Source organism: Schistocerca cancellata, chromosome 9, assembly GCF_023864275.1.
Source record: "Schistocerca cancellata isolate TAMUIC-IGC-003103 chromosome 9, iqSchCanc2.1, whole genome shotgun sequence".
Taxonomy (NCBI): Eukaryota; Metazoa; Arthropoda; class Insecta; order Orthoptera; family Acrididae; genus Schistocerca; species Schistocerca cancellata.
The window spans coordinates 124,298,123-124,316,559 of record NC_064634.1 but is presented as its reverse complement, the minus strand read 5'-3'; the positions used below and the strand labels follow the sequence as shown (position 1 = coordinate 124,316,559).

At 36.9% G+C, this 18,437-nt stretch overlaps 1 protein-coding gene across 2 annotated transcripts in view; it reads left to right on the top strand.

Annotated features, from left to right (window-relative positions):
• LOC126100278 (DNA polymerase interacting tetratricopeptide repeat-containing, protein of 47 kDa) overlaps positions 1-13,822 on the top strand; it is a 60,189-nt gene extending 46,367 nt beyond the window's left edge. The window contains exons 7-9 of one of the 2 annotated variants that reach the window (XM_049910876.1): positions 8,870-9,034; positions 9,959-10,056; positions 13,451-13,822. In XM_049910876.1, the coding sequence (XP_049766833.1) occupies positions 8,870-9,034; positions 9,959-10,022 (229 nt within the window). In that variant the 3' untranslated portion in view covers positions 10,023-10,056; positions 13,451-13,822. Of the gene's footprint in view, positions 1-8,869; positions 9,035-9,958; positions 12,612-13,450 lie in introns of those variants that run through there. The other variant, XM_049910875.1, reaches the window with a different exon arrangement.
• The last annotated feature ends 4,615 nt before the right edge of the window (positions 13,823-18,437 follow it).

Genomic DNA, 18,437 nt, shown 5'->3' with positions numbered 1-18,437 from the left:
GCACACGCATATACAAATGGATCACAGGTACTTCAAAAATTACACTCAAATCTTGGCAATAACATGCTATCTTTGGCAATAACATCCGGCAATCGGCAACACAAACCTAAACATTGCATCAAACCAAGTGTTCAGTTCCTAGTGCTGTGAAATGTGGAAAAAAAACCCAAGTGACAATTATAAGAAGAGGAATGGTAGCAAAAATGGAACAGAAACATAATATGTAAAAAATTGTCCACATGACCTGCAAGTCAAATTTAAAATATTACTACATCATAGCAAAGACCAACCACCAGAACTGTTTATAACCTATAGGTATATTGCCCCAAAATGTAAACTAAACAGTAAAATATGTACATATTCCAGGCCACTGAATAAAGGCGAAACACGTATGGCACAAAAATTGTGTTTCATTCAGTTGTAGTCAGACGGTCCAAGAAGTAAAAATTATCTATATACTGTAATATTACATACAACTGAGGAAGACAGGACTACAAAAGTTGAAGGGTACAGGAGTTTGTATATGCTATTAAGAACAGCATAGTGAGAATTTTACAATAGCCAAGAAAGACATGAAGCTAACCTCCACCATAGTAATACAAGTTTATATGCCAACTAGCTCTGCAGATGATGAAGAGATCGAAAGAATGTATGATAAGATTTTATTTATTTACTCGAGTCAGAAGCCACACAAAACTTTTACATTATATGACTGTACAATGCATAATTTACAGTTTATAATGAAACCTCTAGTTTACATTTTCAAAATCGAGGAAAATGTTAAACCCCCCCATCTAAAATACGAGCAAAAACACATATACTTGGCATACATGATTAAAAATCGCAATCATTTCCAATGTGTTGTATAAAATCTGCGACATATAATTGATAAAGAAAATGTTGTTGCTGATAGCTTATCAAAGCTTTAATAATTAGTTCCAATTAATTGTGAAGGTATAGCTCAGGCACAAGAAGATGATGAGGAGCTTCATCAACTACTGTCCAGCTGTAACATATATCACTTAAATTAAAACATCAATTGACACATGGAGGAAAACAATTGTGATATGATATGTCAACACAATACATTTCCCATTATGTTCCTGAACAGGGTTGCGACAAGTTCTAGAAATCAGGGAATTTCAAACATGTCATGGGAATATCAGGGAAATTTGAAAAAAAAAAATACACTAGTAAAATCTTGTTTTTGTCTCAGTAGATGAAATGGTTTGTTTACTGGATGTCATGCATCGTCACTGACTGGGCTCAGCTGAGTGTGTCCACCACTTCCCTACTCCCTCATTCTTACTGCTTGTGCCCTTCCTACCACTTCCCTCAGTTTGCAGTCAGTGCTGCCACCACTTCTTGCTGCTAGCCTAGCAGTGCTGACGAGAGGCAGGGAGGAGTGAGGAGTGGTTTGTTTGTATCTGATTCTCAGAGATCATTGACGGGGCCACTGGAGACTGCGGTCAAGTGTGCATTAGATGTGTCAGAGTGATTGTGTGAATGTGAATGTGCTCTCATTTTCTGGTAAAGGCTGTAGCCGAAAATTTAGTTGTAAGAGTGACATTGTCTTTTCTGCATGCCTGTCTGCGGCTCAGTAATCATCTTTACAGTGAGTTGCTACCTACCCTCATCAGCATTGATTCTCAAAGTATTTGCACAAGATACCTGTTGCATGGATTGATCACTGCAGTCTTGTTTCATCAATAAGGTGCCTGTTACACGTGAATAGCTGGCCACACGAGTTAATTTCCCTGATGGGCCAAAGCCACAGACCATTTCTGTGGGTCTCCCTGACAGATCAGGTGTGCTGATCTGAAGCCCACCATTTCCCACTAATGTACATGTCCTGCCCGTCGGATCTAGTCTCACTGATCTGCACACAGGCTAGGTCTGTTTGTGTGCCATGATGTGGTGGATTCTTGTGGTTTATCCATGGACCCAGGACAGAGGTGGTCCTTGGCAGGTCAGAGGCCATGGGTGATGTATTTCAGGGATTGTGACTGTCTCACCACAAGTAACATTGTACAGTGCGGCATTTTATAGACATTGTATTTACTGTAGTAAATTTGGGCACTTGGAATTAGTTAATATATTAGAAAGTATGGATGATAAGAAAAAGGAAGTTGTGGCAGTCACTGGCAGTTTGTACACTACATACTCATATTTCTCGAAAGAAAAATCTCAATACCTGTAAAATAATACACATAACACAGTGGGTAATAACCAACAATAACAGACATAGTAGAACCAATATTTTATCAGCTGTCACTATAGCGTTGGTTTACACAATTCTTCCCTACCTTGTTAATTTCATTCAAGAGGTCTACTTTTTTCTGAGTTTATTTCTGAAATCAATGAAGGTATTTTTAAATCTGTCTTGTGACTCCAAGGAAATGCATATTTTTGTCACCAAATGTATTTCATTTTATTGAAATAAAATAACAACAGTGGTCTTAATGAAACACACATACTATTTGGCTTGCTTTCTCCATCTAAAAATAGTTCATTACAAAAAATGTTGATGTTAGTACTTATGATTTTTGCTCACAAGAGGGGGGGGGGGGGGGGCAGAAGTCTTTACTTACCATTGACATCTCAAATTTTGTCTAAAACTTGTCTCGAAATTAGGGAAATACAAAGGAATTTCACTTGAGGAAACTTGTGGCAACCCTGCTACAGCATTTAGATATCCTATTTTCCAACACTGTCACAATTTGGGTCATCTGGGCTTTAAGACAACACTAAAAATGATTAGGTCAAGGCTTGTCGGGACCAATATGAAAAAGAATGTCAGAAATTGGGCTAAAACATGTATTACTTGTCAGAAAAATGAATTATCACGACATGTTCAAGTGCCATTATGACAGTTTCCTTGTGATGATGAACGCTTCAACACCATACCAAATAGTGACCAACTGCGGAAGACAGTTTAACTCAGAGCTGTTCCAAGCACTATCAAAAATATGTGGTTGTCATCAAACCCAAACTACAGCATATCATCCTCAATCAAATAGAAAAATTGAAAGATTTCATCGGACACTTAAACCAGCCATCTGTGTCCATGCAACGGCTAAATGTACTCAAGCAGTACCCATGATCCTTTTTGGTCTTCGGTACTCAATTACAGAAAACACTAATCCTATAATTGCGGTAATTGTTTATGGCTGCCCATCAGGATACCAGGAGATTTTTTTTTTTTTTTCAGGAGTATGGCACAAAAAGGGATTCAGTCTTACCCCAATTTATGTCGCAACTGAAGCAGTACATGAATCATCTGTACCTGTACAGTATCCCCACAGAGCAAAAGAAACACCACTCACACAAAAGGACCTCAGCAACTCAACACCCACTCAACATAGATGTTTGTCTCTACAGAAGGTAAAAAACCAAGAACAACAAGATCTGGTAGTGAAATTTGATTTCCAGCAAAATTAGTTGAAGTCCTAAACTGACCATGCAACTGAGAAGGGGGTGATGTGGGAACATGACAGATTACTACAGTGAAATCCCTATGTGACGTTTTCGTTGGTCGAGACTTAAAAAACACAAAATTGAGGAAAATGCAGAATCAAGGAAAATGTTAACCTACCCCCACCCCGGAAAAAAAAAAAAAAAAAAAAAAAAAAAAAAAAAAAAAAAAAAAAAAAAAAAGAAAAAGCACATGTACTTGGCATGTGTGATTAAAAATCACAATTCTCTCCAATTTTTTTTGTAAAATCTGTCTAAGTGAAGGAAATTAAACTTGTGGTAATGGATTTCATCAGTTATTTAAAAAAATCACAGATGTGTAACAGCAAGTAAAAACTCATAAAAAATTAGTATCTGGGTTCAAGCTATTTTCTGACATTCTATGATCACAAATTATCCATTCAAAACATGCGTTTTTGAGAGCTCATCCTTCTTGCTTGCCCAGAAAAATACAAAAATTGATGAATATGTTGAACAAACCAAAAATAGCTAAGTGTTTAAATCTTGAGCATAAATGCAGACATCTGTTTAATGACACATTTTCTCACCCTTGCTGTTAGTGTTTAATGCTTTTCTTATGAGCCACACTTTGTATGCCCACCACTGTTAAAGTGTTATTTTAGGCTTGATGAGAGAAATAGACATGCGGAAAAACGAGTTTATTTCCCCAACCTTATTAGACGTCAGCTCAGTGGATTTCTGTACACTCTGTGAAATGTGAATTTTAAAGAAAACTCAGGGGCTACAGTTTTTCTTCATGCCATCTATCACTGCTGCCAGTCCCTATGATCTACAATGGGTGATGTGACTGGTGCAAAGTACAGGGTGACAGTTATTGAACCACATTAAAAAAAACCACAAATTAGCTACAACACTTTATTCACACTTTATTCAACATGTAATCAATCCTACAGATATTCGGATTTAGGTTATGACATGTTCGATATGCCTGCTACCAGTGGTGGTGATGTGGCACAAATGCATAGCGAAATGACCTGCTGAAGTTTCAGAACATTGATGTCAACGACCTCCTGAATGGCTATTTGCACCTCAGCAATGGTTTTAGGGTTATTGCTGTACACGTTGTCATTATTATAGCCCCACAAAATGGAGTGCCATGTGTTCAGATCCAGAGAATATGGTGGCCAATCAAAGCCCCTGCCAGTGGCTTCTGGATACCCCAGAGCCAGAATATGGTCCCCAAAGTGCACCTCCAGGACATCAAACACTCTCCTGCTTCGATGGAGCTGAGCTCCTCATGCCCCGCGGCCAACTATGCTGTTTTAACGTCCTAAAGGAAACGGTTCAGAAGTTACGATGATTTTATTTCATATAGTTCAATAATTTTCACCCTTTATATATATGTGAATAGTGTATGTAGTTGTTGCAACTGTATTGTGTCAGATTTGAAGACAAAAGTATGTAAAATGTGCTATGCAAAACCTTTGTTCTCTTCCTGTATAACATCTCTGTCATAGCACGTCATCTGCACGAAAAGTGTATTTTCAGCACTTCACAAAATGCTTTCACCCCTATATGCAATCTGATCATTGAAGGGCCACACTCCTTCTCCACACTTCCTGTAAGTGAGCTCATTTTAAGTATGTTAGTGTGGTGTGGTGGCTATTGAATGACTTAACAAGTCACCAGCCATTAAGAGTTCACTAGCCAGAAATGGGTGATGTTTCCTCTATTGTGACCGAGCATATTCTTTGAGACTCAGTATTTGAATTTAAAAGGTTAACAATTTATATTGTTGCTGAATACATCGGAAATACATGCAAAAGGATGAGACTAATGACTCGGTCTGGATCACTTCAGATCAACTGTCTTGTTTTTTCCATTACCGCTGCAACCTAGCAATAGTTGTATCATAATTGTGTGGTGAAACTAAATGTTGCAAGTTGTGTTGGCAACCCTGCACCTGAATTACATCAGCATTTCCCCTCTCATGTCGCCCCTCTCCGCAACGGCCTAAAATATTCCTTTAACTCTGCCACTACCCGTGTTGCGAACAATTCATTTTGCCATTTATAACTTGTTCAGGCACATGAAATGTCAATAGGAAGAAAGGGGGTGAAGTAAAGCGAGACGACAAGTAGGAACTAAGAATTGAGGTAAACCTTACTAGTAAGAAACGTAAAAATTGGAAATTTTTTGGCATTAATCTTATGGGTTTTTCAAGGGGTTTTGGATTTATGTTGTAGAATTGAGAAAAATGTGAAATCGGAGAACATAAAGTCTTAGTTCCAGTGTATTATGCAATAAAGGAAAGTATTCAGATAGTTAAGGAATCAAAAATTAATTGTAATGTGTGATTTGAAATTGGTAATAGTAAAAGGGGGGCAAGAAGAAAAGATAGGATAGGCTGTCTCATTGCTACTCCATTGGGCATGGGCGTCCACGAGTGTCCCTTCAGCTCACCCAAAGGCACGCGTAGGTTGTGTAGACAGCCCAATTTAATGCGTGATCTGCTTTGTCAACTCCGAGCTTGGTCAGTGGACTACGATCGCGTACGCTGTGCCCTGGTTACAAGACTGCAGGCACCTTATCCATTTGTCCACCTTGTACCAGTGCTTGCCCAGCTGCTATTGGATGGGCATGCGAGCTGGAACAATCTGTCAAAGGAGAACATGACTAGAAGCAAAGGAATTAAAGAGGAAGCTGGCTTGGCTGTCATACATTTCAAGCAAAGCAACACAGCCAGGTTAGAACTCACTTTAATAGCAGAAGCTAAGCTAGAACAAGAAGCCTCCTGGTAGAATTCTGTACAGATCATAATTTAATCATCAAAAACACTTCGGTTAAGAATTGTGAAAGAAGAACGTATATGTGGAAAAAACCTGGGTACATTGGAAGGTTTCAGATTGATTATATAATGGTAAGGCAGAGACAGATTTTAAACTGCAAAACATTCCTAGGAGAAGATGTGGACTCTGATCACACTTTATTAGTTATGAACCACAAATTAAAACAGAAGAAATGCCAAAAAGGTAGGAAAATAAGGAAATAGGACCTGGATAAATGGAGACTACCAGAGGTAGTTGAGAGTTTCAGAGGGAACATCAAACAACAATTAACAGAAACAGGACAAAGAAATTCATTGGAACATGAATGAATGGCCTGGAAAGATGAAATACAGAATTCAGCAGTGGATCACATAAGTGAAAAGACAAGACCTAGTAGAAATCGTTGGATAGCACAGGAGATATTGGATTCGATTGATACATAGAGAAAACATAAAAATATAGCAAATGAAGCAGGTGAAATGAGATTAACATAAAGTGCAAAATGGCAAAGTGGGAATGACTAGAAGATAAAGGCAAGACTGTCAAAGTATGCATAACAAGGGGAAAGATAATTCCCCCTATAAGGAAATTGAAGAGACCTTTGGAAAAACGAGAAGCAGCTCTATAAATTCCCAGCACTCAGATGGGAAGCCAGTACTAAGCAAAGAAGGGAAGGCTGAAAGGTGAAAGGAAAATATATAGAGTGTCTGAGTGCAGAGTTATAAAAAGAGAAGAGGAAGTAGGTGAAAATGAAAAATATTTTCAGTTCCAAAGAAGGCAGGTGCTGACAGTGTGATCACATTTATGTGACATAGAGAATGGAGAAAGAAAGGGAAGGAGTGGGGGGAATTTGTGACTTACAGCTGCAGTAGGCACTGTGGTAATGCAGTGGGGAAAATTGAAAATTTGTGCTGCACATGGGACTGGAACCTGGATTTACCATGCTCATGAGCAGTTGCCTTAACCGCTTCACCCTTACAGACACAGTCCCAGACCAACTCAAATGTCCAACTTATCGCATGTTCCTATGCAGTGCCCCTCGTCTGTTTACCTCCTAGTCATAAATTGTTAATTCCTGTAGGAATTCAGACAATATTAGCACATTTGCACTGAAACAAATGTCAAGGAGCCATCGCACTCTGAGAGGTATCTGTTATGTCGGGTTCGGCCAACAGAGCAGACACCACTTAAATATATACAGGTGTGAATACTACTGAATCACCAATTTAATATGTCATGGTTGCAAAATGTTGACACAAATTATTTACAGAAAACTATTCAGCTGGAAGCTGACTTCAGTGATGATCATTTCAGATCCTGGTGAAATGTAGGGTCACAAGAAGCAATGCTGACCTTACAACTTAACCTGAAAGACGGATTAAAGACAGGTAAACCTCATAGGTTTAGAGAAAGCTTTTGACACTATTGATGGATTTTGAAAGTAGCAGGGATAGTGGGTGAGAGGTGATTTACAACTTGTACAAAAATCAGACTGCAATTGTAAGAGTTGGAATGACATGAAAAAGAAGCTGTAACTGAGAATGGAGTGAGGCAGGTTTTTTGCGTATCCCAATGTTACTCAGTCATTACATTAAACAAACTGTGAAAGAAACCAAGGAGAAATTTGCAAAAGGAATTGATATAAGGGTGGAGTTCAGTGGACTGGATAGTGTTTTGAAAAGAGGTTATAAGATGAACTTCAGCAAAAGTAAAACAAGGATGGTGGACTATAGGCAAATCAAATCAGGTAATGCTGAGCGATTTACATTAGGAAAAGTAATAAAGTTAAGTTATTGGTGTAAAAGTAATAAGTGATTTTTGTTGTTTGGGCAGCAAAATAACTGATGATGGCCAAAACAGAGGGGACATAAAGTGCAGACTGGTAACAGCAAGAAAAGCATTTATGGGAAAGAGGAATTTGTTAATTTGTATTATAAATTTAAGTATTAGAAAGAAATTTCTGAAAATATTTGTGTGGAATGTAGCATTGTATGCATGTGAAACATGAATAATAAACAGTTCATACAAGAAGAGAATAGCACCTTCTGAAAGTTGATGTTACAGAAGAATGTTGCGGAGTAGAACCAAGGTTTGAATATAGCAAACAGCTTCAAATGGATGTAGGTTGTTGTAGTTATGCAGAGATGCAGAGGCTTGCACAATTTAAACTAGCCTGGACAGCTGTATAAACCACTTTTTGGACTGAAGACCATAACAACAACAGAAACAGTGTGAATTATTAGAAACTCAGCACTTTGGTACCAGGATCTACAGCTGCAAAAGCCATCTGTATGTTGTTAGAATTTTCTCTGCTCTTGCTAGCTCTCATATACCTATCCTGAGATAGTAACCCCCAGTTCCAAACCTTCAGATTCTTTTGATAGAAGTTGCACTGATCATAGCCTAGCTACTGTCATTATGTTTGTGTGTCAACACCGTTTCCTTAGAAATTTATATTTTTAATACCTAATGTATGACAGAACAGCATATAATTTTATAACTCATTTATGCTAATACATGTATTGAACTATTTCAAATGCCTTGTGCTCTGTTCATTAAGCTTTGCATGGGATATGTATATTTAGTATGCCATATTAATGTTATAGGTTTGAAGACCAACTGACAACAATATTTGAGACACCTCCCGAATGGGACAAAGAAGGGAAATACCGACCTGAAAATCTTCGACTGTGGTATGAGGACCAAGAGGAAAAAGTAAAATTTCCTGTAAACAAGGAAAATACACTGGGTGAAACACTTTCAGACAAGCGGTAAGTGTGTGCAGCTCAGTGTAATAGGTGCATGATTGCCTATCAAATATTTGATGTTAAATATTGTGTTTTTGACAGTGTCTTGAAAAGGATGGATTGCTACTCGCCATGTAGAGTAGGTGCACAGGTACAGGAAGGCACAACGAAAAGACTATTAAACATGTGAGCTGTAACCCAAAAGGCCGTCTTCTAACATAGAAAACACACACATGCACACGCCTGTGTGCCCCCCCCCCCCTGCCACACACACACACACACACACACACACAAACACAAACACAACTCACACACACACACATGACCACTGTTTCTGGCCACCAAGGCTACACTCATCAACAGGCAAACACAATCAGGTCAAAGAGAAAAATAAATAAAAAGACGATGATGTGGGATGCAGGTCAGTGAACAGATGTGTACGAAGAGGGGGCCTGGATTAGACAAGGTTAGTCTGTGCATAGTGGAATAAGAGGAGAGAAAGGGGGGGGTGTAGGGCGGTTGATAGGCTGAAGTCCAACAAGTTCGTGTGGCATAGGAATATACAGAAAATAATGTGTGAAAATACGTGAGAGTGAGACAGGAAGAGTGATTAGTTTGAAGATTTAAGATCAATTATATCAGTAGTAGTAATGTGGGACATGAGATGCAGCATAAACAGTTAGCGTAGTCATGTAGCGATGTGTTGTTTGTGGATGAGATGGTTGATACAGTGTGGCTCATAAGTTAGAGCGTCTGCAGTCTGGAAGGTGAAAGGTAAAACACAGAAAAGAAGAGAAAGGAACAGTGGTTGTGTGTGTGAGTTGTGCTTGTGTGAATATATATACATGTTTAGCATGTATGGTGGGTAGCAATCCATGATTTTCATAATATTGTCATTATTTCATTCTGGATTTTCCATTGTTTAATGTTGTGGTTTTATTTTTCTAGAATAATAATTCGCAATGGAACACCAGTCTTTTGTGTTGAAGTTCTCGGAAAGGACAAAAAATAAGTTTCATATATACATGTGTGTCAGCACCAAGGCAGTAAGTATGCAAAACAAAAAGAGGAAGGGGGCATATTTTCTCCATGTGCCACCTAATGTGCATTATAGTCTCACAAACCTTGTAGACATTGCGCAATTCCATTGTGTGTTTATTTGTCTGCTAGTTGATTAATGCTAAAAGACCAGTAGAAAATTACTGGAGTATAGCTTTGTGCCAGTGCCAGTATCTGTCTCATCTGCTACTACTACTGATTAACTGCTTTATATTTATACATTGTCAACATTTTAAAAGTTGTGATGATCTTTAAGACACAAATCCTAGTGGCCAGTTGTTAGGACGTAGAAACTTTTTATTTGTTTTAGACTCGTATGTGTGTTGAACTAAGTGTTGTGTGATATGTAAAGCCTTTCACTGTGTTATACATGCACACATGTACTGTAAAGAGAGAAAGACTGCTTTCTGTAGATGGAGGGAGAGAAGAAACCAGGTGCCAAATGATAATGTGAAGTACAAATTAACCTTCCGTCAGAAAGAAATCTTAGAACGCCAGAAATTAAATGTTGACGACTAATAGGTTGAAGGCTGCCCTTAGCAGGGCACAAGTAAATTTAAATTACAAGAAATTGTAAATTATAAAACAGAAATACAGTGTATTATTTCCAGATGGATTGTTCATTTGGGCCACTGTGAAAAATGTTTGTAATGTTTCCGTTTCTGTTATACATACTAGCTCTTAGATCTGATTCTGCTTAAATTTGAAACATACTATATGCAGAATATGTTGGTATATGGGGGAAAATCCTAGATAGTTAAGATAGCCAAGTAGCAGGTATTATTTATGAAACAATGCCATGCACTATAATATTTTGTGTTTATTTAATATGTGGATGATCACTGTGTTGAGGATTAGCACATATAAAAAAAGTGGGTTTTTTTGCTCAAATTATAAATGTGCGAGAGAGATGCATGTGCATACTGTGTCAAAGAATAAAAGTTTGAAATATTTGCTACAGTCATCACTTTTTTTGCCTCATATAATTTGTCACCATGTCCCATTACAGTTTAATGACCATCTTTCAATCTTATGGGAGCTTCAGACCAAGTTGGCCTGCTTCATTCATATGGTTTTGCAAAATCACTTCCAGTGTTTTCTGGAATGACCAACTTCCTCTCTATCATCATCTGTCAGAGCTAGTGCTCCAACTATAATGGTCTTGATGTTACTGAGACATTACACTCTTAAACTTCCTTTCTTCTTATGTTTTATTTTACTTTCTGTTCTGTGATGTCTTCAAGCAGCATCTGTTGTAATATTATGTTTCTGCAAATAATAAAGTCCTATGTATGTACATATACATCCCCAATGACTAGATTTCCAAATCCAGTTTCTAACAAAATGGAAAACTTGCATCTGTAACAGGATATGAGTGAAACAATAGCCCTTCAGCAAATCTTCTGCTGTTTGACATTCATCAAAATAGAAAGTTAGGGTCCCTGTATCCTATCATTTTTTATCTTAATGTAATTACTGATGTACATTGAGTTTTATGGCAGGTGAAACCATTTGGAAAGAAATCAGCAAAACTGATTGAAAGTCTCTGAAGACATATCCTCATGTAGTATCCTCTTTTAGTTCAATTCTAACTTTTTTTTTCCCCTGTCTGTCTGCAGTATACATGATGAATGACAACTAAAAAGAAAAGATTATGTCCTCACAGAATACTGCTGGCCCTTGTAAAATTTGCAGTTGTTAAGCAGTTCTGGATTCATTATTTTTCCCATGGATGAATAACGAGTAAAAAGAAAAGATTACTCATCACTGAATACTGCTGGCCCATGTAAAATTTGCAGTTGTTAAGCAGTTCTGGAGTTAATTCTTTTCTCCTCAGCAATAACCCACTGCTTATGATGTCTGTGGGAAGTATAAAACTGAAAACTGTATACAGCTAATTATGGTATGTGTATAGACAATTTTTAGTATCAATATAAAAGCATATTTACACATGACGAAAAATTGAGTGTGCTATATCATAGCAATGTTGTACTACAAGGAGCATTTTACCATTGGATATGAGAAAAGCACTCGAACAAGCTTCACACTTTGTAAATTATGCTTCTAGAAAAGTGATTAGAAAGAAAAATAATCATTGTAATTTTGAATTAACTCTTGAGTGGGCATGACATTTTTTATAATAGGAGCATACGCGTGATGTACTTTGTACACATCTAAAGAGGAGCTGTCTTTATGTTACCAAGGCAAATACGTATGAGCAAAATTAGTTTGGTCTTAGTTTAATTAAACAGTGATAAAATAAACTTACATTATATGAGCTGAATCATTGTTTAATTAAATGATAATGAAATAAACTTTCATTATATCACTCAGCTGCCGCGTACAGGTGTTACCCCATTGTAATGACCCACTCGACGCAATAAACAGCATAGTTGCATCAGATTCCAGCCAACCACTTATTCAATTGCTAATCATATCGTAGACAAGTGCCTCATTGTGGGTTTCTGCTGCTAGCTCAGAGTCTGGATAATTTTCTTGCATGGATCATAAATATTTTCTCACCTAGCTCCCTGTTTTTTTTTTGTTTATATATATATATATATGCCACTCACTTGGACATAACAAGTGCAACTTATCACTATGTTAGCTGAAGCAATAATGAAGGAATATATATCTGCTCTCAATTGTAAAACCAACAATGGAATGGTGCAAGACAGTGTTATCTGAGGTTTGCACACATAGGTGTGCCCACTCGATTGTTAACGATATTTTTGGGCTTTCCACCATTTAAATCCAACTGTTTCGTAATAACATTTTATGTTTGAGTACACCACTTCTGCAACAGTTCTGTCTTTTATAAGGTGACTTCTTGACAGAAGCTTGATTTGGTATAACTACTATGTACATAAAACTATTTCCAATAGTCTACATGATTAGCGCAGTACCAGTGTCTAATTTTTTCTCGTAAAATATTGTATACCTTCCTGTGTCAGCTGCAGTAAAATAATCCCAATTATAAAAACTGTCTCAGTTGTTGACACTTCTTAGGTGTTGCAGAACATTAAGTGGACAATTATTTGGGATATTGTTTTGTTATAGATTCATTGAAAAATTACAAGAAAATTTCTGCAAAGATTTTTTAAATATGTTATTTCATAAGTCTTTCAAGTAACATTGGAAATGTGAATCCTTTTAAAAAATCATAAATGCATTTGTAGTTATGAACACACATTATATTAATCAAGTTAACAGATTTATTGAAAATGAATGTTGAAGCATACAGACAGAAGGAGAGCTAAAATCATTATTAGGAGATAATGTCTCGGCACTAAAATCTGACATGTTCACTTAATTGCATTATCTGCTTAGCCGTTGTGTTTCACTGAATGAAGAAGTACTTGTTGTCTTGTTGTTGGTAAGGTGATGCTTGTGCTGCTCTGAAATCCTGATGCTATGAAGAACTACAGTCCAACAATATGGGGTGACTTGTGTGAATAAATATTAAAATACTGTCATTGGAAGTCTTAAGGGTGCCAAACTCAGAACAGTATTAATAAAAGGCTATTGAAATGCAAGATTTTTTGTGCTCAAATTTTGGCATATTCTTCACCAACAGTAAATTGAAATTAGCACAGGCATAAGCAAGTGACTTAATCTGTTGGGCATAGACTCATATAACAGCACAGATATTTTCACTGCATTTAAAACTACTGCTCTTTTCCCTGTAACTGCTTTGTGTGTGTGTGTGTGTGTGTGTGTGTGTGTGTGTGTGTATGTGTGTGTGCGTGCGTGCGTGCGTGCGTGCGTGCGTGCATGTGTGTGTGTGTGAGATACAGAGAGAGAGTGAGTGATTGAGAGAGAGAGAGAGAGAGAGGGAGAGAGAGAGAGAGAGAGGGAGAGAGAGCAGTAACTCTAAATCTTGTAAAATTTTGTATGGCATTGTGTGGGTCTCTGTGCCACCCATGAATTAATTGCTTGTTTGTGATGTGCCCTTGTTTTGTTTAGTGTCTCTGTCCTGTAATTTCCATTATCATAATGTTTATGGGTGATGTTATTTACAACTATTTTGTTTGCTGTTGATGACCAATGCTTTGTGCATATGCTGTTGTAGAGCAGAGTGCCTGGTTACCGTTAACAGATTTTCTGACATTCGAACACTATACTATTATCCATCAGTGATGTTTTGAAAAAGGCTCAATTCCATCAGTATATTTGTGTCAATCATGGTAAATCATTTTTTTTATTTTTTTTCTGCTATGGAGTCTATTATATCAATGTATCCCATATACCCTGATAGTGACGTGTGAAATAGTGTCTCATATTCTGTGCTGGAATATGTTAGAGGAGCATTTCTTTTATTAAATGTACTTTTGGATTGATGTTAAATGTTATAAATAATAGTAGAAAAGGAAGTAGTTACTTGGTACTGCAATGGTAGTATGTGTTAGTTTTTATGCTTTTTCTGTCTACATATTACTCCTCTGAAATTAGCATTTGCCAAATGTGGAACATTTTAGTGACAGCAATATTTCTTCTAAATATATTTTGGTGTATGTGCATCCTACGAAAAATTATGAGAAAATTAGGATCATGGCATGGAGTATTTTGTTTTCTTGTGATCTGTGTTTCACATTTACACCAAAATTCACAATGTCTCCCCATACTCATACTCCTCTTTCTCCTTCCCTTGATCATTGTGAAAGAGAAAAACCAGATTCATTCCAGTTTAGAAAGTGATAATTTATTGGCTGCAATACTTATACATTTGCAATACCTGTCTGTAGTAATATTTTTTCTGACAATAATAGTATATGGTGGGGTATAAATTTAATTTCATTTAGTGATTGTACACGAGGCTTGTGATTGCCACATTTCAGTCCGTAAAAAAATGGTCTTTCAGCTACTTTATCTCAGCAGTTGATTGTGTCACTTGAATCACATCTGTGACTGAGGTACAAAATATATTTCCCTAAATATGCTGCATTTATAGTTTGTTGAGTAGGACTCAAGCCTGTTTGCAATAAATTAAAAGGTGTGATACTAATTTGTAATCCCTCTGCGTTAATTTGTATTTTACAGTCATGTTGTTTGGCTTTTTTTTATATTCTATAATTTCAGAGAAATGCGATGTAAATTTTTTGTTTCTATCACTTGTGTTTTTTATATCAGCCTTCTCTCAGTTAACAGTGCTACAAATCATTAAATATAGGGCAAAACTTTTCCTGTTGGAATACCATTTATTGAAGCACAGTTACATACTGTAAATTAATCTAATTTTATGACTCATGTTATATTGTGAGATGTCTATTTTTGTTCATTTTACAGAAATTTGTTATTGATGTATTTTGTGTATGTATGACTATTAAAAATGTTCTGTGTTTTGTACTATGACTTTTTGATAACCCTACCACTGGTTTAAAATGCAAGGTTATGTTTTCGTCACAGTACTGCACACATCGTTGCATTGTAGTGTGGAGCTTTCACAATACTATCTTTATGATACACATTTTACATTTGTGCTGTGGACATTGGATCTGATTCACGACTAAATTATTGGCCAATCTGAATGACTTGCAGCTGTGGCAAAGAAGATTAAAATTACAGCAACCATCCATTTTATGAAATGCTTAGATTTATGTATTGCTTATTGTCCAACTTAAAGATAAATACTTCTTGTGCCCAGCATGATTTATCTAATGTTTTTGCAATCTGATGTGCAGCATTCAGGTGGAGAACCAATATGGGTTATTGTATCGTACTGTAAGACACAAACAGCAGCGCTGCCACAATGAACCAAAGTTTATTCTTCTTCCACATACAAGTGAACAACAGTTGACAACATGGAAACAATCTAAGTGCTTATATTAACAGTTGTTGACAATAATTATGAAAACAATATAAGGATCATTGGCAGAATATTTGAACAGTAGCATGCCGATGGCCTGGAACTTCAGCAAATATCCAAGTATTACAAACAGATACATTGCAAGTATGACAATATTATTATCATGTACCAAATTTAAATACAGTATAACCTGCTTTTACATTCCTGGAATCAACATTTTCCCACGTTACAACATATTTTATCTCTCCTCTCAAATTACCTATGTCCATAATGTTAATTTGCACCCAATTGCCGGCCACAGTGGCTATGCGGTTCTAGGCACTTCAGTCAGGAACTGCGCGACTGCTACGGTCGTAGGTTCGAATCCTGCCTCGGGCATGGATGTGTGTGATGTCCTTAGGTTAGTTAGGTTTAAGTAGTTCTGAGTTCTAGGGAACTGATGACCTCAGATGTTAAGTCACATAATGCTCAGAGCCATTTTTTTGCATCCAATTTTGTGTCAACATGTAACTCTTCAGGCTTTTGTGTCAACATATTTGTAATTTTCCTGTGATTTACACATTATCAGGGTGTATACGACCCGGGAGATCCGGGAAAAACACGAGATTTTTTTCATCCGGGAGAAAACCGGGAAAAACCCAGGAGTTGTTTAGAATTCTGGGAATTTGACAATGTTTTAGTTTTCAGTTAAATTTTTGTGATTTTGACTGGTAAGAACCAATACTCTAACAAAGGATGTTACTGTATCCCACTACTGCAGAATAGTACTGTAGCAACAAAACATGAACGAAAAAAAAAAAAAATCTAACAAACTTAAGTTGCAAAGGAAACGCGCCATGTAGAACAACAAAACACAGTGCTCATACAAGCATCTGCCAACAGCAAAGTGTGTCAAAGGCTTTCGGAAGACTGTGCAATGCTTCATAACAACAAATTGCCTCCGATGAGCATCACGTTACAACTGTTTAAATTAGATTCATTCGAGCAGTTGCGGTCCGGCTCTTGCGCACGCACAGTTGAGCCGCGTATGTGTAGTACCTTCTCCCGCTTCTGGTTACAAAAGTGTGGCTGGGTGCCACTACCTAATATTGCCTCGGTTTGGAAATATAGTAAATCTGGGTCTGCTGCACAGAGCAGTCTGAGTTGTAGTGGGGAGATGAGTTGTCACCAAGTGACCTGTGTTTACATTTAGTGATTTTGTTGTTTCCTCTCCGTTTATTGCTCTCACATTTAATGATAACAAATCTGATTTTTGTGGCCGGGAGCTATCAAATGAATTAAAATATGTTCACATAATTACGGAAGGCTAAAATATGTTATTAGTTCCAGATTTTATTTCCACCTTTCTGACAGTCAAGCATTAATCGCTTTGCAGAACAATGAAATTATTTTTGTCATTTTGCTAAAGAGATTTGGCTTTTATTAATCTTTTCTGCTGAGGCAGTCAATTTATTTGTAACGAAGTGTTTAATTTCACACTATTGGCTAGTTTAACTGTTCGCTGCATTTCAAGTGCACGTGTGGCATTTTGCCATAATAACGAACCAAACATGAGATAATACAATACTGCTACTCCAAGAAAATTTACATATGAATCTGGACATACGAATGTACATTTTAAGCCGAATTATCCATTTTAGTATGGTTCATGAAATTCCGATGCTCTTGAAGTATCTTTTGATATCTTTTTTCTTTTATGACATAATGTAAGATCTTTTAATGTTTTAGACCTACGAACATATGGGCTTCATGCGTCATCGTAGCTACGCAAGTGCGGTGACACTTGTTATCTGGTGCTGTCTTGCAACTGCTGAAACGAACCTATTTCTAACAGGTCACGGGAAAATATTGCGAATGGTGGTTTGAAAAGCATTACTTTCAAAGCAAATTTCCTTTTACGCAAGATGAAATATGTGCGAGAATGTACGATGAAATTCTTAAATCACAAAGCGTTTGATTCTCTTTTAAAAATCAACTCTTTGAGGACAACCATTTAGAAGAATTTCGAACCCTAAGGATCAGATATTTACGTCGTTATTAAAAATTGTACTGGCACATTTGTGTGATGTATCTTAAAGTGTAACAGTTGCAAAAAAGATCAACATTATATGTGGAAGCTTAGCTTTTCTTCCAGTTTATTAATCTTCGAGACCAATATTATATGTCAATGCTATGTATACTAATTTAAATGATTAACTTTCCTTATTTGTGTGTTCGCGTGACTTAAGAGTGATCTTGCTATTGGATGACTACATCACATGTCTTATGCTGTCATCAACTGGCGAGATCACGTGACATGAGCTATGACTGGCTTACAAAGGCGCATAGCAATCTCGATTTCAATGCTTCGGAAAGTGACATGCGGTGTTTGGTGGAGTTCAAATTTATACCTTCGTAATATGAAAATATGCAGCGTAAATGTTGCTGCACATCGAAGGTCTTTCAAAATGTATTTTTCCCCCCTGAGTTTAGTTTTCTAAAGTGCTGGGAAATTCTATGTCGGTATATAAAACCGTAAACATTCAAAGGATTGATTAGTTTTGCAGTGCCGAGGACGAGTAT